Source organism: Vidua macroura, chromosome Z (genome assembly GCF_024509145.1).
Source record: "Vidua macroura isolate BioBank_ID:100142 chromosome Z, ASM2450914v1, whole genome shotgun sequence".
Classification (NCBI taxonomy): Eukaryota; Metazoa; Chordata; class Aves; order Passeriformes; family Viduidae; genus Vidua; species Vidua macroura.
Window position 1 is genome coordinate 66,710,745 of NC_071611.1, and position 25,286 is coordinate 66,736,030.

The 25,286-nt window shown below is 44.8% G+C and overlaps 1 protein-coding gene and 1 long non-coding RNA gene across 2 annotated transcripts; both read left to right on the forward strand.

The window, feature by feature from the left end:
- The first annotated feature begins 654 nt into the window (after positions 1-654).
- Positions 655-7,811, forward strand: LOC128822606 (heat shock factor protein 5-like). The gene is made up of 7 exons (XM_054004370.1): positions 655-1,218; positions 1,905-2,204; positions 3,040-3,206; positions 4,203-4,314; positions 5,466-6,028; positions 6,376-6,493; positions 6,826-7,811. Exons 1-5 carry the CDS (start codon positions 705-707, stop codon positions 5,534-5,536), a joined length of 1,164 nt encoding a protein of 387 aa, XP_053860345.1. The 5' UTR covers positions 655-704; the 3' UTR covers positions 5,537-6,028; positions 6,376-6,493; positions 6,826-7,811.
- A 14,130-nt stretch (positions 7,812-21,941) lies between these two features.
- On the forward strand, positions 21,942-23,558 carry LOC128822212 (uncharacterized). The gene is made up of 3 exons (XR_008441399.1): positions 21,942-22,569; positions 22,887-23,024; positions 23,290-23,558. It is a non-coding gene; the product is annotated as an uncharacterized LOC128822212 (long non-coding RNA).
- Positions 23,559-25,286: the final 1,728 nt, after the last annotated feature.

Consider the following 25,286-nt stretch of genomic DNA (forward strand, 5'->3'; position numbering starts at 1 on the left):
TTGCAAGAGGCATTGGCATTGGAACCCTCCCCAGATGGGGGGAAGAAAAAGAAGAGGTGATTCCTGAGGAAAGGACGTTTGGGAAGACACAAGCATGAATTCACTGTGACTGTATGCCATGAATCCCTTGCATAAAGCAACATCCATCCATGGGACAGCACTTTAGCTTTGATGACAATGCTGACAAAATTGCTGCCCCTTCTTGCTGCTCTTGCTGATTCCACAGAAAATGTGCCAAGTCTGCCAAAGACAGGCAGGCATGGTGAGATAACAATAGCTAGTCTGCTGAAAAGGAGACCAAACAAATGTTTTCTAATCCCCCCTTTTCATCCTTTCCCCAGCCAAGACAGAGCAACGTCCTTCCTCTCTGCAGCCACTGGTGACCCAGGCACGGGATGCAGCGTGGGGACAGAGCCCGCCACCGCTCCCAGTGGCCTCGCCAGGGGCTTCCCTTGCGCTGCCCATCCCTTCCCTGCCGTGCCGACCCCGGCCAGCCCCGGCAGCCGCCCGGCCCACGCCGTGCCCGCAGCCCCGGCTCTGCCGCGCTCGTCCCTGCCAAGTCCGGCCCGCGCAGGGGCCGCGCTGGGCGCGCGCGGGCCCGTGCGCAGCGCCCCCCTCAGGCCGCGCGCCGCCGGCGCAGCCGCGGCCGTTGCGCTCCGGCCGTTGAGCTGCGGCCGTTGTGGCAACAGTCGGCGATCAGCGCCATGGCAGAGCTGCCGCTGCCCGCCGGGCTCAGCGCCAGCACTTTCCCCGCCAAGCTGTGGCGCCTGGTGAACAGCCCTCGCGTCCGCTCCGTGCGCTGGGACAGCCGGGCCCGGGGACTGCTCATCGACCGCTCCCTTTTCGAGCGGGAGCTGCTCAGCCCGGGCGACGCCCACGGGGTGGGCGGTGAGGGGGCGGGGCCGGCCCCGGACGGCTTCCGAGCCACGCACTTCGGCAGCTTCGTGCGACAGCTCAACCTCTACGGCTTCCACAAGGTGCCGGCCTGTGTTGCCTCATCTGAGCCGGGTGATGCCGGCAGCTGGCTCCACTTCAGGAACCCCAACTTTCGCCGCGACCGCCCCGACCTCCTGCTCCGTATCAAGCGCCTGACCAGGGCCAACAGGCAGCGGCTGGCGGCGGGGCTGGAGGTGCACTGCCGCCAGCCCAGCCGCTTCCAGCAGCTACACACGGAGCGGGAGGTGCCCTCCTTGCCCGCCGGGCAGCCGCCCAGAGCCGGTGAGACGGGGTGGGAGCTGCGGTCGCGGAGGGTGGCGTGGGCTGTGGCCGTGGGCGCTGCCCGGCGGGGCAGGAGCGGGCCCTGCCCGTGCTGGGGCTGCTCAGCGCAGCTGCCCCGGCCGGCACAGGGGCTGTCCTTGGGCAAGGCAGTTGTGCCGGCAGGGCCCGGGAGCTGTGCCGGCTGTGCCGGGCTGCCGGGGCTGCGGGACAGTGCCGCCGCGGCCGCGCTCATCGTGGCCTCGCCCGCTCGGCTGCAGCTGGCCCTGCCATGTGCCCTGGCTGGCGCTGCTCCTTGCCCGGCCCTGGGGTGCTTGGGGAGCTCTCCATGAGTGTGTGTGAGCCGAGGGCTCGGTCCTGGTCTGGCCCAGCTGGAGGGAGACCCCTGTCCCTCTGAGGCAGTGGGGAAGAGACCTGGCAGTTGGGTTTCTGGCAGTTGCCTCCTACCAGGGAAGGGCAGTGGGAGAGTTTTCCCAGACAGTTGAGTGAATAGGGGAGAGCTCAGAAGACAAGCAACTGCTAGTTGAATAGCCCTAGAACATGTTAGTTGGTTTTTTTCTTTATTCTCACCCTGCTTGGGAGGATGGGGGCTTTTGTTTTCCCTGACAGATGTTCAGTTGCTGCCAAGGGAAACACACCCAAAGACTAACTTTCCCTTTGCTTCCTTTCTTCTTCCCACTCCTACACAGTGCTCTCCTACCAGGACCTCACTGCTGCCTCACCTCAGGGTTTAGAGCTGCCTCCAGACGCTTCCAGGCAAAGTGCAGGTGCTCAGGAGTCTGAGGTTTTCCTAGCATCTCCCAAGAAAGTTTTTGCCTCATCTAGACTTCTTGGGGTTTCATCAGAGCAACCAGGCACAGGCATATTTCATCTCAACTGTGAGCTTATCGGTCCGCTGACCATAGACCATCACAGCCCTTCCATGGCCTCTCCACAGAGAAGCTGCTGCACATCTTCAGAGCAGCACTTGCCAGCCTGCAGCCCATCAGGTAGGGAAAGTTTCTACTTTTCCTCTTCAAACAGGTTCTGGTTAATGACCCTTTGAAGAGTCTTCCCACAGTGCTCTGTCATGGGTAAATCTCAAGTGAGAATTAGGTAGAAAGTATCAAGTCTCCTAGGAAGAGGGACCTTGAAAACGGAGTCTCTGCCTGCTTTTCCTGTCCTTGCTGCAGATTGGGAGAGTGTTCTGGGCATTTTCCAGACAGCCTCTCTGTAGGGGTACAAGTGCAAAACAAAAAATACTGCCTGACAAGTGGTCAGTGTTAGGTGCACTCCGCTCTTCCTTTGAATGAAGCCAAACCAGGACGGTGATAGGATATTGCAAATGTTTGAGACTGACTGCCCCGCAGATCAAGCCATGCCATTGAAATGAGCTCTGTGTGCTCCAGAACAGCTGCACCAGCAGAATATGAACTCTTCCACAAGGCTGTTTTCAGAATAAACTCACTGTATAATTTTAGTGTGTGTGTCTGAGGATCTGGGCTCTCCCTGGGTGAATCTACATTCTGTGGTCTTTTGTGATAAGAAACTCAAGTAGCCAAATCCCAAAGCTGCTGGGAAGATGCAAAGGCTGTGATTATAAAGTGTGTGTATGTGTGTCTATATAAATTTTACAATCCATGCTTTAATCTATATATATGTCCATTAGGATAAATATTTTGTAAGAGGAAGAACTCACTCTTCCAATCCCCTGGGAAGTCTGAATACATTTCTGGAACTGAGGTTGCTGTGTGCTTCCTGTGATGTTCAATCCAAGGCAGCACTAGAGCTGTGTGTCCCAAAGCCACATTGTGGAGCCTGACCGATGTGTTTGGATTCTTGCAGCCACCCCAGACACTTCAGCTCCCAGTGGTCCAGCTGGCAGTGCTGGTTATGCAGCATGGACAGCCCCCAGCTGGCTGTGGAATACTCCTGGGGAAGAGGAATTGCCACCAGTGGATCTGGACATGGTGCTTGAGACACTGGAGGAGATGTTTTCTCCCTCTGCTCAGGTAACTGCAATGGACAGGGATGAAAGAGGCTGGACTGGGAGCTTTTGAATGTTGTTGCATGGCTGAGAAGCAAAGGCTTCTTGAGTTTAGCTGTGAACAGACAGGGAAGGATTTGCTTGGTAAAGCAAGTTCCTAAAGAAGAGGGAATGAAAAAGTCTACCCCCTGAGTAAGGATGAAAAGGTATGAGCCTTGTGTTGGCCAAGTTTGGGTGCTCATTTTCCAGGGAAGGATCCCTCGTGCAGGGCCATTTGTGGTGAGGAAGTGGAAGTTTTGTAGGTTCTGAGAGGCTTTGTTTGATGGGAAAGAAGAGTGTTTGGAGAATTGCCACTGAAGGCCAAGTATCCCGTGCAGGGAGGGGCATGCGAGAGGTGCCTCTGTTCCAGCAGCAGCTGCGGACTGTGCCTCTTTTGGGTGGGAAGGCCAAGGCAAAGCAGGGCTGGGCTGCAGCTGCTGCTGCTGTGAGAGCCCTGCCGTGCATGTAGGCGCTCCCAGAGCCGTGGGCAGGGCTGGGCTGCAGCTGCAGCTTTCTCGCCCTCTCAGCAACCTGGCGCCTGCAGTCCAGTTTCCATCTGGGAAATCCTCAGCTGGGCAAACTGGCCAGTCTTGCTGTGCATGTTGCAGAGCTCAGTCACCTTGCTCTTGGGCAGCTCTGTGGGAAGAGGTGTGTGTTCCCATGCAGTTCCCATTCCAGCCTAGATGAGACTGCTGTGCTCAGGGCTGTGCAGGGAGGAGCACATGCTTGTGCCAGGAGCTGGCAGGACTCCTTCCTTAGCAGCCACTCCACGTGTTCCGTGTCACCCCCACGTTCAACATTGTCAGCTTTGACAGCTTTTGGATGGTGTTTGAGAAGTGAAATCTTTTTTACTTTTGAAGGCTTTGGGGCCCAGACTTCTTGTTAGGAGCAAGGGATTAAGAGTGTGAGCCGTGGAGTTTTTGGACCAGGTGTTTTGTGTAATTGGTGAGAAGGGTTTCTTTCTTTCTGTTTCACTTTCAAGGGGAATATTAATGTTGTGCCTGAGTCTTCAGGAGGGGAGCCTGTGGACAGAGCTGCAGCAGAGGGAGCTTTGCCTGGCACCAAGAACAATTCCCAGGAGCCCGAGGAGCTTGGTAAGGACAGAGCCCCATTGGTTTAGAGAGGTGTGAGATGGCTGCTCTGAGCCTGCCTCTGGCAGGAAGGGAGATGAGAAGAGTTGAGTTCCTGTCTGCAGAGTTGGTGCTTCCTGGTGCCTTTAGTTCAAAGGCACATGAACAACCTCCCTGAGCTCTGCCCTCCATGCTTCTCCAGAGGCTCTGACACGGAGTCCTCTGCTGTGGCAAGAGAGCAGGGAATAAACCTGACCTTGTGGGAGTTATGTCACCAACTCCAGTGTCCCAGTTTTGTGCTGATGTCCATGGATAAGTTTGCTGCGGGGTGTCAGTGCTCTGGAGGCAACACTGAGTGATTCTTGAAGCAAGAGAGGAAAACCCCAGCAAAAAGTCAATGTAGAAGTCTGAGCTTTTTGTCTCCAAATATTAAATCAATGTAGTACCAGTCTGCTGGTAGCTGTTGTGAGATACATTAAAAATACAAGCAGCAGAAGCTCTGAGACTAAACAAATCATTAGTCATAAATCCAGTAGCTCAAGGAAAAACTGAAATTACCCCAAATTAGCGAGAACTAAAGGACAGAGAGAGCACTTTGGATCTGCATTCTTGTGCAAAGCTGGTGCAGCCTGCAGGCCTGGTAGGGAGCTCTTTCCCTCCCAGCTGTTCATCCCAGGGTTTGTTGTTTTGGAGGAGCTGTTGCTCACTGCAGAGGACAGTTTGTAGATGACAGGGAACGGTGCTAGTTCATAACTCAGCCCCCAGCACCCCTCAGCTTCAGCCATTTCAGTGAGGACTGAGGTCTGTCTGTCCTCAGAGAGGAAGGAGGGAGCACAGAGAAAGAGCAGTCCTGGGCTTCTCTGTGGCAGCTGGGACTGTCTGTGTTTCAAGCTCTCGTGGGTGCCATTTGCACTGCGAGTGCTGAACTTTACCAAGGTACTTCATTTGCGCTGTGAGTGCTGTGAGTTTATTGGGATACTTCAAAAGTTTTGGGATAGTTCATAAGTTTTGAAAACTTGGAAGAATCCCTGTTCTTTAAAAAGCAGGTCTGAAATTGCCAAGTGAGAGTCTGCCTTTCAGGCCATCTGTGACAGTCCCTGGTAGAAGGACAGTTACTTCCAAAGGGAAAGATGCACAGAGGCCAGCACTGACCCAACGTTCCTTTTGCTTCCCAGATATCCACCTGATCTACCTCGCCAGGAGGGCTGCCCTGCGTGGGAAGAAAGATCAGAGGGAGAGCCTGTGACCATTGGGCAGGTGGAATCCCTCTTTTTATACATAGATTTATAGATTTCTGTAGTTCTATTTATATATAGTTACATTTATAGATTTATAGAGGTGTGTTTATATAGTTAAATCTATATATATCATTATAGATGTGATAGATTTATATTTTTATATATGTAGTTATGTTTATACATTTTTAGACTTACATTTATATATTTAGAGAGTAACATATATATGTATAAATATGCATTGCTATTTAGTTACAGTTATATGTTTAGATGCATAGATTGAGCTGTGTAGGCCTAGGCTGCTTTTTTACCTCTTTCACCTCTCAGCTGCCTTTTTCACCTCTTGCTTTTCCCCCTGTGCCCCCTCTGTCCCCTCTCCCTGTGCTGGGTCCGAGCTGGCAGCCGGGCCGGGCGGAGCAGCAGTTCCAGCCCCGGGTGTCCCTGGAGCGGTGGGAGCTGCCGGTGGCCCCAGGCACTGTCCCCTGAGGAGCTGCTGCAGGACGGTGAGACTGAGGGGGCTGAGGGGGCGGTGACGCTGAAGGGACGGTGACCCTGAGGTGCTGCTGGGGCTGAGGGGTGTGGGACAGCCCAGGGCGATGGTGGCGCTGAGGTGACAGGGAAGTGGCACAGGCCGAGGGGGTGGCGGGTCTAGGGGAACGGGATGGCTCAGAAAGGACTGAGGGGGTGAGAGGACTGTGAGGGGCTGAAGAAACTGAAGGGGGCTGGGGGTTTGCCGAGAGCATGGCGGGGCTGAGGGGACGGAGGGGGCCAGCAGGGAGCACAGAGGGCTCCGGGACTGCAGCTCTGCCAGGCCTTGGAACCAATTCCAGGGCCTCCGCTTTTGCCACAGCTGCAGTGAAGATCTTGAGGACAGCCGGAGACTGACGGGAACCAGCAGGGAGAAGCTGAAGGCCAGCAGCAAGAGCAGGGAACGGGGACCTGCCGCTGCCACGCTGGAGAGAGCCCGGGTGAGGCCACAGGGCCGGGGAGGCAGGGTGGGGCTGAGGGTGGCGTGGGCTGTGGCCGTGGGCGCTGCCCGGCGGGGCAGGAGCGGGCCCTGCCCGTGCTGGGGCTGCTCAGCGCAGCTGCCCCGGCCGGCACAGGGGCTGTCCTTGGGCAAGGCAGCTGTGCCGGCAGGGCCCGGGAGCTGTGCCGGCTGTGCCGGGCTGCCGGGGCTGCGGGACAGTCCCGCCGCTAACCCTCCTGGGGAGGCTCCGAGATCTTCTCTTCCCTGATGCAAGTGCAGCTGCTGCCAAGGGAAACGTCCCCGTACTGACTCAGTGTTCCCTTTGCTTCCCAGCTGTGCCATCTGCTGTCCCTGTCCAGGAGAGCTGCTCTGCACGGGAGGAAGAGACCGAGGGAGAGGCTTTGAAGATGGGGCAGCTGAGATCCCTCTTCTTGCAGTTCCGTTTAAAGACGTATGGACTTGCATGTAGACAGCGATTATTATATGGATATGCACATATATGGGTTGCTATTTGTCTAGGAATATTTCTATATGTCCTTATATTTATGGATGTATGCTAGGTATATATGTATGCATGTGTGTACATATGTACATATATGTTTGTAATTACATGTATGTAATTACATGTATCTAAGTAGACATGTATGTTGTTATATCTGTGTTTAGTTCTCTAGGTTTAGAGCTGTGTAGGTATCTATTTGTATTGATGCAGTTATAGGCATATGGCTTTTTAAATAGGTATATTGGTATTTGTGTTAGGAGATATTTATATTTTTATATGTGTATTGATCTATTTCTGTCTATTTATGATATTTACAGATGTATAGCTCTATGTTTGTATTGATGCAGTTGGATATTTTTTACCTTGGCACAGTGATACTTGTACATTTATAGACAGGTTTGGTTTATATATCTATTGATATATATATATGTATGTATGTATGTTGTATGTAGTATGTGATGTTTATATTTACATCTGTAGATTTTTATACTTGTATATGCATTTATATATATGTGCATATACGTGTGAATTTAATTCTATTTAAAGATGTATGGAGGGCATTGTTGTATAACTACCGATTGAATTTTTAGTGTAGGGCTATTTAGAGAGGGAATGCATATTTTTGTATTTCTGTATGGGCTGTACATTTGTAGCAACATGTAATAAATTAAGTTGTTAAACACTTAATTGATCTTTGTGTATAGTGAGTTGTTGTAGAAGTTGGCAATAAATTAAGTTTTATTAACTCAAGTTGGTATTTTGTATATTTTTACCTAGACTGGTTGTAATAATCTAATAAATTCCTGGTTTTAACATTAATTGAGATTTGTATAGGTCTGTATTGTCAGGGTGGGTGTAGCACTTTGTAATAAATGACATTTTCGAACTGAAATGGATTCTCATGTATTTGTCGGTCAGCAGTGCGGCTGTAGCAATCTGCAGGAAATGCCATTTGTCAACTGCAGTGGGTGTTTTGTGATTTGTGCTACCCAAAGCCATGAGCAGATGTAAATGCTGGAGGATTTTGGCCATGAAAATCTCCGGCCGTGCCCAGGACTTGCACTCGGGCTGGGGAAGGGAAGCGCAGATTTGGGATGGCAGCAGAGCCCCACGTTGGCTCAGACCTCGCTGCAGAGGCCTGCTGAGGAAACGCCGGGACTCCACTGAGAGTAGAACTCCAAGCAGGAGCCACCCTGGCAGCAGAAATGATTCACAATGAAGAAAGAGAGCAAATGTGGCAAAGCAAACGTGTGTGAGTCTGACAGAATGCTCTCAATCACCGCTGCCTAGGCATGTCTTCTGCAAAAATATTTTGTTAAAAACTGAACACCTCCCATGAAAGATAGATTGCACTTTCCCCTTCACTTACCTTGCTGTGTGAGTGGAGGCACTCTCTCCTTATCACTGACAATTTTTGCCCTTCAGCACCTGACATTAACCCAAAAGATTATGTACTACCACTTGGCACCATAAATGAAAACAGCCCTGGCCTCGTGACAGTGTTTGCAAAGTCTTCCCTCCTGCTGTCCCCACATCACACAAATGGAACCATCCCCTTCCTGTCCAAACTGTGCCTGAGGTGACTGAGGGCTCCAGGAGCTCAGGAGGGTGCAAGAGCACTGCAGGTGGAAGCTTTTGCAAAGCTTCCTGAGCATCAGTAAACTCTGGCTTTGCCAGTCTTCCCCTGGAATATTGTCCTACTCAAGAACGATCTTGGAGGACACTGTGCCTCCAGCTCACTCAAGTAAAGTTTGTTTTCTTCAAGGCTTGAATAGAGGAAAATGAGAGTTGTGATTGTTACAGTGAAATTGGGTTTTGGTGCAGCTGGGTTTGCTCCATTATTTGCTGTGGAAAGTAGGGTAAAAGCTTTAAATTCCCAGCAGAAGCTGACTACCAGCCCACACAGACCTGAATGAGGCCCAGGTGTGCTTGCTGCATGCTGGTCCAAGGGAAAAGCTGGAACCAAGTCCCCTTTTATTGCAGATGGAGCCTGTCTGTACTGTTGTCTCCAGGGCTGTCTGTGGTAAAACACGGCAATCCAGCCAGGAACTGTGGATATGAGAGCTCCAACAGCAACCTCCAGAGTGAGGGACGAGGCCAGCCCAAAAGCCTGAAAGGTGTTCTGGGTACTGGGTACCAAGCAGGAGGAATTTGTGTAAGCAGCCTGACAGCTCAGTGGCAGGAGAATAAAATACTCTGCTGAGTGTTATCATCTCTCTGCCAGAAGCTGCATCCTCAGCCCCTTATCTCTTCCAGTTGTCTCAGACATGGAGAAAGCGGCAGGAAATAACTGATCCTGGGAGGGAAAGCAGAAGGAAGAGAGGCAGTGGCTCCTTCCTGGGGCTTTGGGAGCAGTGAGAGCCATCCAAAATAGGATCTCTGCTGGGCTGTGGAAGTAAGAGTGACCAGCCAGCAATGCTCTGTGTGAGACTGGAGCCATCTGTGAATGTGAGCATGGAAATCTGACCTTGCAAAACAGAGAAAAAGGGGTCTTTAGGTATTTGCCACAGCTTGGATGGGCTCTGAGTCACCTGCTCCAGTGGAAGGTGTCCCTGCCCATGGCAGAGGGGCTGGATCTAGAGGGTCTTTAAGGTTCCTTCCAACTCAAGCCCCTCTGTGAGTCTGAATTACAAAGCTCACAATGACAAAGAGAACACAGCAAACCTGGGTCCCGCTACATTATTGGAGGCTGCTGTAGTCACTTGTGTCACCTGGAGACTGGTTTGTATCTGGAGAAATTTTCATGGTCCCACAGTATTTAGGTGTGACTTTCCTGGTTCAGGGCCCCAAAAGATGCCAGAAGAGATTATTTGCAAGCACAGAATTGGTTAATCTGCCTGTGAACCTGATGAGAGAAGTCTACTCACGGTATTGCAGTGTTTACCCTGTATAGGTGATATTTGGGTTCCATTTTGAATATGCAATGTTCTTGCACAATGCTTGTATATTCATAAATACTGGCTTTAAATCCTAATACCATCTTCACACAAGGATGTGTAATCCATCAGGAATATTTAACACGGAGCCATATTAGCTTTGGGCTTGATGGTATGGGTTGTTTAAAGTGTGTGATGAGTAATGGTAGCTCTAACAAATATCCCTCTTGTTAATTTGGGTCTGTCCTTTATCAACCCTGTTGCCTTGAAATCACTTCTTTACAGTAGAGACGAAGTGAAATTCCTTAATACAGACGAGAATTGTACAATTCAGGCTGATTAAAGTGGAAGTTTTCTGTTATTGTGAAAAGACAATCTAGATAACCTGTTTGCTGTACATCCTGGAGGAAACTTTGCCATTAAGAGTGAAAAGGAAAAAGACATTTCTCTCAAGAAGTGTCTTGAAAGAGCTTTTTTTCTTACCAGAAGCAGCTACACTGATATTGACCTCCACAATTATAAATGCACAACAACCACTTCCATGACTTCATCTGGCTGTGATTTTTAGCTGCAATTCCAAAATCTCATTCAATACATTGTTGTGCTTTAAACAAGGAAGGACAGCAGAAATACCAACATTTCTCATCAGCCTTCTGGGTTGGAAAGACCATTTAATTTATGCTCCCATAGCTGTCAGCCTAAACTCTGCTGTGCAAGGTCTATATTGGACGTTATAAACTTCTTTAGCACCAACATAGGTGCAAACCTGCTATAAAACCCTTCAGGCATCCCACTGATTTAGAGAGACAGGAGTTCACTCTTCCAGCAGAGAATTTACTTTTCTTGCTCCTGCAAGTCATTTTCACAGTGGAAGTGAAATCAGTGCCTTGCTATCTGGATGTGGTAGGATTTTCCTCCTGTCCTGAAAGACAACAGGGAAAAATATTACATCTAAATCTTTGGTTTGAGAGCAAAAGGAAAACGTTACTTTAAGAAGTAATTTCTGCCTGGACTTTTTGATATGAGGACAAGCTGTGGTCTGCTGGCAAGAGCAGCACTGTCCCTGTGGGTACAAACCCTCCTGAAGGATGACCAGACTGCTGTCACAGGGGCCACCCTAACCCACCGTGCCATTAACTCGATGCAAACTAAACACAAGTGACACAGCCCTTCATCCTCAGCAAGGACTTGCCTCTGCAGAGGTGTTACCGACAGTCTCAGCTCTTGTTTACAAGTGTTCTTAAATTGGCACACAAATCAACCACCCCTCCCTCTCTTGTCCTTCTTGGCGTCTGTCCGGCTGCTGAGCTGCTGCTGAGAAAGGAAGAGGCAGAGTCCTTCAGGGCAAACAGAGACTTTGCAATGGGCAGAAACTTCCTCCTTTCTCTTGTTTTCAGTGACAATAGAGGGGTTTGTCTTCAATCTCTGTGTCAGCAGGGAAATTTGTGCTTACCTGTCATGCCAAGGATCTGAACAACCTGGATTTTTATTGGGGTAAAGCCCAGAGTGACCTGACCTTCTGCAGGAATATGGAGAGAAGAGTCAAAAGGGATTCCTGGAATCTTGCAATAAGCAGATAGTGGTATTAAACATATATAGCTAAAAAGGCATGAAAGCTCATAAAAGCATATGGAACTGATGTAAACCTAATCAAAAAAGAAGCATTTTATTGTAATAAAGAGTGAGGATTGCAGAGCACAGAAAAAGAAGTTTCTGGTGGGAGGAATGCTGGTTTTAAAGGTAGGACCAGCTCTTGAGGTTTGATTTGTTCCCTCTTTCAGATTACAAGGAAGTCATGATGTTCCAGAATACAATCTGGTGCCAAAAGTTTGAGAAGCAGGTGTGATAAGATCACCAGAGTATTTTATCTGTATCTAGGAAGAAGCCCTGCAGAGCTTCTATTTGGTTTTGCTTGAAAGTAGAAGTCCCATTTTTACCAAGAATTTTGATCTCTTGGTGTTTTGGAGGAAGAAAAAGAAAACAACAAACACCTGAAGTCTGCATTGAGGTGAGGTGTATCACAGATGGCTAAGAGCTCACCAAGGCAAGAGACCCTCCTATAATTTAAACTGTACTTTCAATAACAACAGCAATTTCTCAGTACATGTTGATTTCAGCAGGCACCATCAGAGTAAGTCAGATTCTCTTTTCTTGTTCTGGCCTTTCACCTATCACTAAGGAAAGGTGTTACTGTCAGCTGGATTTTAAATTCTTCAGACGTCAAAACTGAATTCAGGTCAGGTTCATTAACACTGTAACTTTTATACTTCTAAATTCTTGTATCCTTTTATATTTGCCTGGAGATTTGAGCTCATTCCTTGACAAGAAGAAAAGACTACATATGGGATTAATCCTTTTTTTGTTATGAAATAATTTCCAACAGAAAACAGGGGAAAAAAGCCTTTGAACACATCTTTACTTGGAAGAAAGGTAGCTGCTGCAGCAAATACTTATCAGGACAAAAAGGATGAGCTGTCATTCTTTATGTTATTGTGAGTGCATGAAATACTGTTACTAAGCCTCTGTTTTCAAGACTATAAAACACACAGTGCAATGTGAATCTCTATTTAATCTCCTTACCAGTACAACTTATGCTGGATTCTGAGAGCCCTGTTTAATTACTTTAATGCTTCGACCATTCCTGTGAATGTTCAAAAGCCATTAACCATAGAACTCAGTCTCTGGCAGATATTTGACCTTGAAGGAAAACTTTGTACTACTTTTTTTCCTATTTCTTTTAAAACACTGATTTCATTTAATATCAAGAGCTAGAAAACCAAAGCATGTGGGAAAGGCCTATTTATTGTAGCAAACATCTCTGTTGTCAGAAAATGTCCTTTAGATAAAATCTGAATTTCCAAGGACCCTATCCTCTCCCTCTCTCCCTTTCTTTTTCCTTTGCCTCTTTTTTTTCACCTTTTCCCTTCCCCTTTCCCATTTCCCATTCCCTCTTCACTCCTATTGTCTCTTATTTTCACAGAAAGAGGTTTTTATAACCCATCCCCTTCAAAGGGATTTACCAGCCTTTCATTAACTCTGCCAGATGCTGTTGGAAGGTGCTCTCTCCATTCTCTGAGAGGCATCTCTACACCATCCTGTCCCTGCAGATGCTCTTGCTTGGTGGCAGAGGCTGTCCCAGCACTGCCAACAATAACTGTGCAGCCAGAGCTGCAGAATTTGTCATTGCTGGCCTGAAAGTGCCACCCCTGGAGGGGAAATATCAGTAGGAGCTCATGCTCTGCCTCTCCGTGCTGACAAATCCCTGGAGTCCCTCCTGCTGTGCTCTGTGGCAGCACTACCAGAGGAGGCAGAGGATGTGACAAATCTTCAGGGACAATTCGGGCTGGGCTCTGGGCAGCAGGACCTTCCCTTGGCCCACGGTCAGTTCTGCAGACAGGTATGGCCACGCTCCTCAAAACACTCCTTGCTTTTTGGGGGAAATCCCTTCAGCTTTAGTCACTTAAGGCTCTGAAAGGGGCCAAAGACTCAACCTTCTTTTCCTGAGAAAGTAGATGATGGGCAATTCTTCAGCCCATGGAATTAAAAATCAATTCTTTTGATCTAAGTAGCCTCCAAGCACATATTTTGTGAGGGAATTACTTTCCCACACATGGTGCACTTTCCCTCTTTTACTGCTAACAAAATCCCAGTGTTTGATGCAAACAGGCCCAGGATATTTTCATGAATTGCTCATAAAATAGCTCACAATCAGGCTCCTGAGAAATGCAAAGTGTGTTTTCTAATATAACCAGTTAGTTTGAGTTTTGAACATTTTGCATTCACAACTGAGGCCCTGTAAGCAATTCTAATTGTTGTCAGTAGGTGAGGTACTTCTGAACTAAGAAATAAGTTTTACATGGCATTTCCTAATGGATAATAGTCATAAAAAAGAATGGATGTTTGGAGAGTGTGTTATTATAATGTGGTATGTTCAAGGTGTCACACACACACACACGCACACACACAGAGCGTGCAACATCTCTCCTTTATACTTTTCTTCTCTAAATATGTAGTTCTAAGAATTTATAATTTTTATTTGGCATAAAAGGTCAAAGACTCAGTAGTGAACACCTGTCAAGCCTCCTGGACCTCTGTTCTGGCCATCCAGGGCCATAGGGTGCTACTTCAAAAGATATTTTTTGGTCAACAGTAGCAGACATAGGCCCCAAGGCACCAACCTGCCCTCTTTGTGTATCATCAGCAATAGAAATTAGTTCCTTCCAGTTCCCAAATGTAAAAAATTTTGTATTTCTGCATGCAAAAATATGATGACTTTTGCTGATGTTCGTAACATTTCACAGGGGCAAAGATGATTAAGATTTCTGAACTTTTACAAAATAGAGATGCAAATGTCACAGAAAGTATAGCAAGGATGAAGGTTTAATCATCCTGGAAAAGCCCTCTCTTGCTGAAGTATCCATAGAATCTCAGCTTGATCCAGAGTGCACTGATCCCACCTTACCTGTCCATGAGCCATCCTGGAAATGCAGAGCATGCCAGCCCCAGTCTGGTTCTACTGCCCGTTTTTATGCACAACTGTCTCCAAAATCTGCAGCAGCACAAGCAAAGGTCACGGCAAAGCCCATCCTGAGGATGGCTTGCGGACCCTCCACACCTATTCCGAGTGCATGGGGACAGCAGGTTCTCTCACGGCAGCAGGTTGGTGAGTCCCACGTGCCCTCAGCCTCGTGCTGTCCCTGTCCTGTACCTTCTGTGCCCTGAGCCCAGGAAATGTGACACTGACGCTACCGGGGACACGATTTCTGCTTTGGCCGGACACTGCAGCGTCTCCAGGCTGCCCTGGGCTCAGCCCTGGGGCAGCTCTCTCACCAGCAGGAGAGCACAGCCCGGCTTGGCGCAGCTTCTCTTCAGCTCATGGTGCCAGGAGTTGTTTTGTGTGGGGTGAGGCTGCACCGGCACTGGGGCAGAGGGCAGGGACAGCACGGGGACAGAGGCCAGCCTGGGCACCGCTCACTGCAGGGTCCCTCAGCTTCATTGGCCACGGACACTTCTGGAGACAGCAAAAACCCCAGGAAAATGGCAGAACAGGGAAAGGAAAACAAGAGGAACACAAGGAAACAAAAGGAAACCAAGTACACATTTAAAATCACGCTTGCTTCGAAATTGCCTGTTTCTTGTCAACAGCTGGCACATTTAGACAACCAAAGGTATCCAGTACATAAACTTCTAAAGCTACATCACTTGAAATGCCTAATTTCTGTTTCGCTTCAGAGTCATCCATTATGGAGAAAAACATATTTTTTCCCTTATCTGCCTCTCACTGTAAATCAATTTCCTGAACTAAACAGCTGGGAAATAAAAATACAGGTAGTCCAAACAGAGCAAGAAATAAACTTCCACATCAACTCTAGAAAAGCAATAAGCTTAAGTCAGCATGCTCATAATTAGCAAAATGGCTGAGGAAAGAAGGGTTTTTGCAAAAACTCACACACTTCTGAAAGCTGATATTGTAGCACCTGTGGCTAACAAAAGTTGTATTTAATCTCTGCAGATATATTGCATTCATGCTATTGAACCTTCAATTCAATGTACAGAGAAATTTTATGGAGCTTCCAATTCAATCCTGTCAACTGTTGACAAGATCAACTACCACAATTGCAGTGTCTTTAAGTTAAACTATGCAAAATAATTTAGTCCCTGAAAGACCAGGTAAAATTGCATCTCCTATGTAAGGAAATGCATGCTTACTACCATAATATTTTCTTTCTGTAGCAGAATTTCAGAAGAGTCACAGGGAGTGAGGAAGGATTATGAAAGAGTCTGGGAACTGCTTTCCTCAAGCCTCAAGAGATTCAATATCCAACCTTTTTTTTTTTTTTGTGCTGGGAAATATTTGTCTGGCTTCTGTGCAGCTTCCCGACTACTCATTTTATGAGGCAATTGACAGTTGTGTGAATGATCCCTTTATTTTTACAGTTTTGATATGTACACAGCAAAATTAGATGCCTTTAGGTTTATAACACCACAATATACTTAGTCTGCAGATCATAACTCTTACTGTTTGTGGGAACTCCCCCTGAGGTTTGCCCTGATGGGGAGATGCCTAAAAAGTTCTGTGCCAGGATTGAGAGACAAACGGGACTTTTTGTTTTTTCGGTCTTCAGGTTGTTGTTTATTTTTTCTCTTCTCAACAGTTCAGCACGCCGTCTGCACACCAGACTTAGTGTACAAAGAGAAAGGCACCAAGAAATACCAAGACACACAGGTTCAAGGTATTTTAAAACTCTTTTGTCCAATTAATGCTTAGAAGGTATTTTATTTCTACCTTTCTACCAATAACTAATTATTTGTCTGTTCACACAACATCTGCATTGTGGCTCTTTCTAACCAATCACTCTGTGCCACCAACACTGCAGAAAATGGAGTAGATGAAGAACAAGAAGGAGCTCAGACAATTCCCAAAATCCTCCATCTTGTCTTCTATCTACCTCCATACTAAAAACCCAAAACTCTAAGTGTTTCACCCTGTGATAAACTATACTACTATCTATTTCACACACTCGTAGATTCCAGTTCATCCCAAAGTCTTGGAAGCTTTCTCCATGGACAAAGGTTAAAAGCAGTGTTCTGCTAGGGATCAGGACTTCTCAGGACAGGCAGAGAAATATTCCCAGTGCCCTGGGTTCCAACACTATTGATTTCAATGATCAAGGAAATCTAGTGCTGGGAGGCTCAGGACTTTGTATTTCCTTAACTCAAAACTCCTACAAGTCTACCAGAATCCAATTTTTTAAAATTAGGTGTGATGGTCTGAATTTGAAACCCTGTCTCAGAAATTCCCAAGTCAATGTGATGGGATGTGTGGCTACTTCAGAATTAAATCCAGCAAGTTCATACACCCCTCAATTATTTTAAGATAATAAGACAATAAAAGAACTTATGTTGTTTGTTGAACAAGCCTTTAAAATTAGGTAAGATTTGCACCATTTGAGAGAATAGCAAAGCTTCCTACCCATTTGAGTGCTGATTTTTCTGTGCAGAGTATGAAACTATTGTTCTCCCATGGCTTAATATTGGGGAAAAAAATACACACTTTTGGACCTATGTAATTATTATTTCTTACTCATCTTCCTTACACTTTGAAGAAAAAAAAGACATTTCCTGAAGGTAGCATTTAGTGTCAGTATCCAGCAACCACTGATGTCTCCAAGACTAGCAATTCAAACTCTGCAGAAATAAACAAAACAGCTCTGTCACAGAAACATTTAAAATAGCTTTTCCTCTCATTTTACACCAATGCAAGCCTTACATTGGTGTGAGTTTGGATCACCACAATGGGAACATATTCATCTGCACTCCACATTTATGCATCAGACAACCAAAGCAAATATATAACAAGTCACATAAACTGACAAAAAAGTTAATCACAAAAAGGAAAACAACTGCTTTTCAAACACCATCTTGTGTAAAAATGGTCTGCACCCTCATATATTTGTTCTCGCTCTGAAATATACGCAATAACAATACTCCATTCTAAACCCTTTGTAGTCAACAAAGGAACTCTTAATGTATCACAATGACCACTGAGGAATTGCCTGTTGGTTAATCCCATATTTCTGGTGGTGAGTTTATAGAAAATCCTGTCCAAAATGATTTTGAAATAATGGTCACAACACAGTTGGCCATATGTTCAGCTGTGATTATTCTCCATTCTATAATTGATCCCTCATTATTTCATGGAAACAAACTGCATTTAAGGAAACAAATTACATTTATTCCAAGGGCAAAATAAAGCAAAGCAATCAAACAAAAAAAGTCCTTACCTCTTGATTGCGTTGATTGTGTAATTCCAAATTTCTTTTCTCCAGCCTATGGAGTTTTCTTCTCAGATCTTCAACAGTGTCCATTTCTAGTTGATTTCTATCCTGAGACAACTGGAACTCTTCTATATCATTATCTGAGCTGAAAAATGTGTTTTGAAAAAACATGAGCATTCCTTTGAAGTTTTCATGCTTCTTTACTTCAATTACCCAATCATGGGTCCAGAGTTTTAAACCTTCACGTAAGTAAAATTATTTTGTGCTGTTTTCACTTTACTATTGCTCTTTGAAGAAAGGATTATATAGAATTCCTTATTGTGCAAGATGTAAGAGTTATGGCAGCAGGAACTTTGAAGAGAGATTCACTTTGGCTTAACAAAGTTGATTTAAGCATAACCATTATTATTTTTCAGTATCTTTGTTTCCGATAATGAACTTCCATCATTTTTGATAATTAACTTCCAGGAGGCATAAAAACATAATTCCAATTATGCAAGGTAAAACAACTGACAAGCTTTTTGTCTTCACAATAATTCTCATGTTTTAACATTAGTTACTGTCTCAAAACCATCTCTGTCATGAAACAAATGCACAGATGTGGGAAAAAACCTCTCTTTTGCACACTTTGTCTTCAGAGATACATACATACATTCAAAGTACAGACGTGCAACTGATCACAAACACAACACAAATTGAAGGTTTAGTCCTCCAAACTACCCTGCTTTATCATAATTCCACTACTATTGCAGTTAAAACAAAATCTACTTGGCAATTAGCAGAATCAGCCCTCAAGCACCACAAAAAATAACAAAAGAGTCAAAACCAAGTTTCTATATATAAAGTGAAAAATTTATACAAAGAATATATAAATTTATATATATATACTCACACATAAATATGTATATATACATATAAATAGGTATATAAAAAAAGTATTTATTAACCAGTTAAGTATTTTTAAGTGAAATTATTGTAACTTCAAACTGGAAAACTTTTAAGTTATTTCAGTTCTTGAAAATCAGTGCTTACGTTATTTGATATGTTCGTTTTCACATTATTTTAAGTATGTAAGACTGCAATAATTATTTTCTCCAGACAAAAGTGCAGGAGTTTATGGGCAATAAATGTGAAATACGCTGATAAAAGAAACATGATTAAATTAAGCACTAAACTGGCATCCTATAATACAGAAATAGAAATACTAAAATACTTTACCTTTGTCTAGATTAAGTATTTTTTACAGAAATAACACTGTACTGGCATTTAATTAATAGCTCTTTCTAACTAAAAAGTGACCACTTTACCCCTAGATTTGTGTATAGGCACAATTAATGTTTTTCATGACCAAAAATTTACCCGATGACATATATTTTCTCACTTTTTTTTTTTTTTTGACTGGCCAAAGACACACAAATGCCATCAACAAGGGGATTGGTAACTTAGAATAAATCTTGTCTTTAAAGACATTACTACTATTAAGGAATGAAGTTTCAGTTTTTTAGCTGCAGACCATAAATATTTTATAATTGAATAAATACTAAGCGTATTCCCATTTAAAAAGAAGACAGACTTCATCTGTCAGATCAGAACAGCTATACATGATCAGAAATTGTTCCACAAGGTGCCGTATTCTTAACCTATTTTATGTATTTAATAAATGTGGGAGATAATAATCATTAAAACCTGCATGCACTGCAAGAAAACCACAAGCTCATTATTGGTTTTCAGTACTTACTACCAGAGCCATACTCAGAGCAAGCAACATGACTCAAAGAGCAAGAGATCAGCAACAATTAAAATCACTTTTTAAAATGCAACTCAGCTACTGCAATAAGAAGATTTGGAAATAAGTGGAACCTGAACAGCCAGAGCATCTGTAAGCTGAATAAAATATTCTTTGTGGACATCATGTCATAGCTTTGAGTGACCCTTTTTTCTCCCTTTCTGGGGAAAACACAGAAGAAATACGGGCAAGTAATTTTATTCGGAGATGATGAATGAAGTATCAATCTCAGCTGAAAACAGATAAAAGCCAGGCAGCACCAAGGGGGAAAAATGAAGCCCAAACTGAAAACTGGGGAAGACTTGGTCCAAGAAACAAGGGTTATGGAAAGGGACCACTTATTTGGTCTGTAGGCAGTGGGGGAGTCATTTGCCTCTTTTAAACTTGGTGAGATTTTAACATTATTTTCATGGAGATCACACAGAATGAAAGCAAGAGAATAACCACTTTTTGTAAAAACCTTTAAGGCTTTAATTAAATTACATTGGTTTGTATGGCAGTCAGAATTAAAGAAATCTGGTTTTTTTCAGCTCTCCTATGAAATAGCCACCAACAAAAAATCATAATGGAAAGACACATTAAAACTTACTCAGAGGAGAAACTAACTATGCAATTAACTATTCTGCTTAACTGAATCTGTGGGGGGGGGTGTGGGGGAGAATAAAAAAAAAACCAAAACCATACCATGCACAGACTATATGACACCACAAGCATTAGCAAATTAAGGATGCTATGGAAATGAAAAAATGTGTATTAGCGCATTAAAACAGAGAAATAATACTAAGTACTGGCAAAAAAGCATTAGACACCTTTTGAAATAGCTTATGCACACCTTCTGAAGTCACAATACAATTGATGGAAACTTAAAAACATGTATCAGAAAACCCTAATTTTTTTTCTTAGTATAGAACAAAAAAAAAAAAAAAAAAAAGCAAAAAAAAAAAAAAAAAAAAAAGCCCCAAACCAACAAAAACAAACAAATGAATGAAAAAATCCCCAGCCAACCAGTACAAGAACTGTTGTACTATTGCTTATGTTACCCACTTCATTTTGGTTGTCTACTTACATACACATTTTCAAATAAAATAGAAAGTAGCCTGAAGAATTTTGGTTTCTGTGATACTTTCTTTAATTGACACAGCATGATCAGCAAATGCAGGACTTTATGAAAGCTTCCTACTACCACTTCTAGGAGATTTCTCCTTCCATCTTCATATAACACCTAGAAGTGCTACAACCATAAAGCTCTCAGAAGATTCAGTCAAAGACAAAACCACACAAAGTCCCTGGAAGGTTTCAAAGTATGCACAAATTGCAGTCTAACAAAATTCAGAGAATGTTTTCTACATCCATTTTCATATATTAGTAGCTCATCAACCCTTGGTTTTGAGCTAAAATATGTTTTTTTACCAACTACAGCTTTTAATATGACACCATTTTTAGCAGGACTTTAAGAATCTTGTATAAAGCACATGAGCAGGTGAAATAGCTCTTGAGTTCTGCATTGCAAGAAGGTATTTTGTAGCTCAAAACCTTAATTCTCAGTGTTCACTTCACAAGTCTGTTGGTTAAAGTCAGCACTGACCACTGCAGAAAAACAGCTTTTCACTAGCTTCAATTCCACAGCTGGCAGAAAATGCAGAGTAATTTTGCAATTGAGAGAAATGTTCTTTCACTTACTACCTAGCAGTGTAATTTTGCTACTCTTCTGCAGCTCAGGGAGCAGACTGCAGTCTGATTTTCTAACCAAAGTCTGTATTTGTGGCATTTTGCTGTTCCCATATAACTGGAAATTTTGTACAGACTAAAGAGAGACAAATAATTTGTACTGAAAATCAAACTCTTATCAAGTTATAAAACACAGGGGTCATGGTAAGACTTACAGCCAACCTCTATCACCTCAATCAATGTGGAAAACCCTCCTGTGCCTCCTGGGCAGTGCTCCTGCATGCTGGCAGAAACTATCTCTACCTCTTGATAGCTCTATGACAGCTCGCATGTATCACACCATATCTGCTTCCTACTCAGCCCTAATTGCATCATTTCAGGCATCTAGAAAATAAATAAGCCACAAAAGCAGGAATTAAACTGCTACACTTAAAAATCCAGAACTGGACCTCACCGATTAGCTTCCCTGGAAGTGATGTTGTCTGAAGGGGGTGAACTCATGGTGTCCAAACTGTGGTTTTTTAAGTCTATAAACTGTAGAGAATAAAGAATATAGTTAGCCATACATCCTTTTACTTGATGACCTTCAGAGATTAGCCTCTTCTGTATCATAAAACCATCAAGGCCACTAGCAGAGACACTAGGGACAGAGAGGTTGGAGATTTAGGGGTTGTTATACCAAGCAGAAAATGCTGGAGAGGCTATAGCCTTAAATCCTGCTGCTGAGAGCAAAACCTCTTACTTAATAACCCTGTTATTCTCTGTTTCTTTGGGGGATGAAAACTCTGTTGCAGCCAAGGATTTTAGAGACATTTAACCCTGACTTCAATTTCCCTGCTGCATGTGGGGAAAGGAGCTGTTTTCTTTGCTAAAAAAACATGCCCAACATGCTGTCATCGCTGTCACAGGTGCTGGTATGGGAGAAGATGCCTTTGGGTTTGATCTCATCAGCCAGATTTTCAGCTGCAAAAAAGCAGCTTAAACATCACTGACCACTCCTGAAATTCAAGATGCAGTTTTCCTAAGGTGTAAGCAAATGGTATCAGTTTTTTTGTTAGAAAATAATTAATCTCTCTCTGGCTTGAGATACCTATCTCCTGTAGGATAAAAGCACAGCTCTAAAGAGCAGGAGTGTTTCTAATACATGATCTTCTGCTTTCTTGCCTTCCTTGTCCAGGGTGCCACGCAGCTGATTTTACTTTGGGTTTAACCAGATGCTTGTCCCTTTCCTTAGTCTTGTAGTTATGCTCTGAGCATCTCTGGGGAATAAGAGGCTCCAATTTGTTCCCCAAAATATTCCACCTGGTCCTGCACATCTACAGGTGAGCCTGCTTTGGGCTGATGCCTGAACTTCTCCCACCAAGACCATCCAGGTCCATCCAGGTCCAGCCCTGCCAGACGTGCAGCTTTGTCCATCAGTGACTCCGATGTGGACATTAAGAGAGATTCAATGCTGAGAAATGCAAGGTGGGTGCCATTAAAAAGTAATAAGTAAAAGGCCATCAGAAAGCGTGTCCATGGCTCTGAGAGCCCCGCTGAGCTCCAGATCCCCGAGAGGTTTGGTGGTCTCCAGCCACCTTGGCCGTGGCCGCTGCTGGTGGCCAGCGCCCACGAGATGGAGCTCTGAGCCTGGCGATGAGCTGGGTGTGCACAATTCCCTCCTGCTCTCTGCACTCCTTTTTCCCTTCTTCCCTCCTGCACAAATGTGGAGCTGTGGGTTTGTGAGGTTTTTCTTTCCCATCTGTATCTCTTACTTTTCTGGTTTGCTCTCTTGTCCACCACAGGCCCTGCTGGGTGAAGACTCAACCCACGAGTGTGACCAGAGAGTGGGGCTCAGTTGTGAACACAGAACATCAGGCCAGCTTCACTCTGTTTTCCTGCTGAAGGCTGTGGGAGGCAGGGATTATTGGTGGATTCAGAGGGTTGGTATTGACAGTGAATGGGGATTGACCCAGGCAGAGCCATGGCCAAGAATTTCCATGAGTTTGCCGAAGATGTTGGAGTAATGCTGCCATTCAGCCATTCCTGTAATTGTGCCAGGAGGTCAATGTCCTTCCTGCAGCCGTGGCACAGACAGCTCCCAGTATATTTAGAAGCCTGGAGACCAAATGAGTCATTAGAATGACCTTGCCCACCCTTGCAAGGGATTGTTTGTTCAGGAAAGTTTTTCATTATTTTTCCACTCAGGTAGAGGGAGGCAGTGCTGATGTCATGCCGATGGCAGCTGAGGAGAGGCAGAAGTTATCCTTCTTAGTGCAGAGGAAGATTGCAGTTGCAGTGTTTCCCTGGGCTGTACTGCAGGTGCTCTCAGTCCCTGTGTTGCCTGCAAGGCTCAGTCCTGGCAGCCCAAGCAGATTTGCTCTGAGGGATTCTCCAGTGGCCCCAGGCCCTGTGGGTGGGCTTTGGGCCCCTCATCCCAGCCCTTTGGAATCAGTTTGGAGAGGTGATTTGCCGCTGGCCAGCACACTGGGCCCTGCTGGGTTTGGGATCAGAAGGCACCAGCTCTAGTGGTCTCTACCCTAAATGTCAGCATTTTAGTAGCATTTGCCCGCTGTCACTGAGTTCATATTCCCTAATGATGAGGAAGATTCTTATCTGTTTTGTTCCTGTTTGAGTCATACGTAGGGAGTACTTCACCTCAAACAAAGCTAAAATTGGGGGAAGTAAAATACATGTCAATAAAAAATGGGCCATTGTCTCTGATCACAAGGCCTGTGCTCTACTACGAGTGTTTTTTTCATTCAGTGTCTGCCTTTCACCTTTTGACAGGCGGCCAAGTGGCAGAGTCACCTTTCCTGGAGGGATTTAAAAACTGTGGAAATATGGTGATCAGGGACATGGTTTAGTGGTGGGCTTGGCAGTGCTGGTTTAACAGCTTGAGTCGAGGATCTTAGGGGGCTTTTCCAACCTCAGTGATCCACGAGGCTGTGATTATACATTGCCCAGTAAAACACCATGGATTATATCCATTTTACTATTTTGTGAAGGGAGTTCCATTTAGGAATGGGGAAGCAGAGGCCAAGGGAATATGTTTTCAGCTGGAGGGAGACTTGTTTGCCATAGAGAAATACAAAAGGATGGAATAAATCATGGCATTGATGAACCTAGAGAAGTCAAGGGGAACACTTCGTGCAGCTAATGATGAGGTGGCAGCCGTCCTCATTTCAAGGTCATGCTTTAATTAGAAATGAAACACATGGCCTAGACCAGCTGAAGAAAAAGGTGCAGTGCTTTTCCTGCAAGAGAGCAGTGACTTCCAAAGGTCCCAAGGCAATCCGAAAATTACAAAACAGCTTTTCAGCTCTTCACAGTAATGTTTTTTTCCTCCATTTAAGTGATGGTGAAATCAAGACTACTGTTTTAACTTGTATGCTGCAATTGTTGCATGAATAGATAAGATTATTTGGCAAGTAGAAAGAGCAGGAGGTTTTCATGCTGATAATACATTATTATTGACAATTTGATGCTTTTATCAAGTAATGGTAATCAACCTTTGCTTGCTTGATAAACTCATAGCCCAGAGTGTTGATTTTATCAAAATTACCTTCGCAGTTAAGGGTGTAATTTTCTGCTGGTAAAATGAAGGATGTTCTCAGTAATTCAAAATTGTCCAATTATTTGGTATAATTTTTTTTAATGTTTTAACATGTTCCATGAGTTTCAAGGCAGCCTGAGTGCTCTGCATGGTCTGTCAGCATGCTGAATACAAAGTCACCTCTCTGTTTTTATTATACAGTCTTCTTGCTAACTAGGAAAATAAGACCTGAGGGTATTTTTTATTGCTGACTGTGAAAAACACATCACATTTTCTTACACCAGAACACAAAACAAACATTACCCAATTCCCCTTCCACTTCAAAAACAATGTTATTTATTAGTGCCTACTAGGGGACAAAATGATGCCGAGTTAAAAGAGTTCTATGTCACTCAGTGGGGACGGCTGCCACCAAAATGTGATGATTCTGGGTGCAGTGTTACGTCTGGTACCACCGATGCACTGCATATGTGTCTATCCAGAAATAAAGACTCTCCTGATAAAGATTGCAACCCCCCAGAGGGCTGGTGCTTCCCCAGGGCAGGAGGAAGAATTTGCTGGCAGCATGGGCACTCCCATCAGATGAGCTGCTTGGCAAGTTCAGCAGCAGAAGGATGAGAAAGGGATTGGCTTGCTGCAGCCAGCTGCA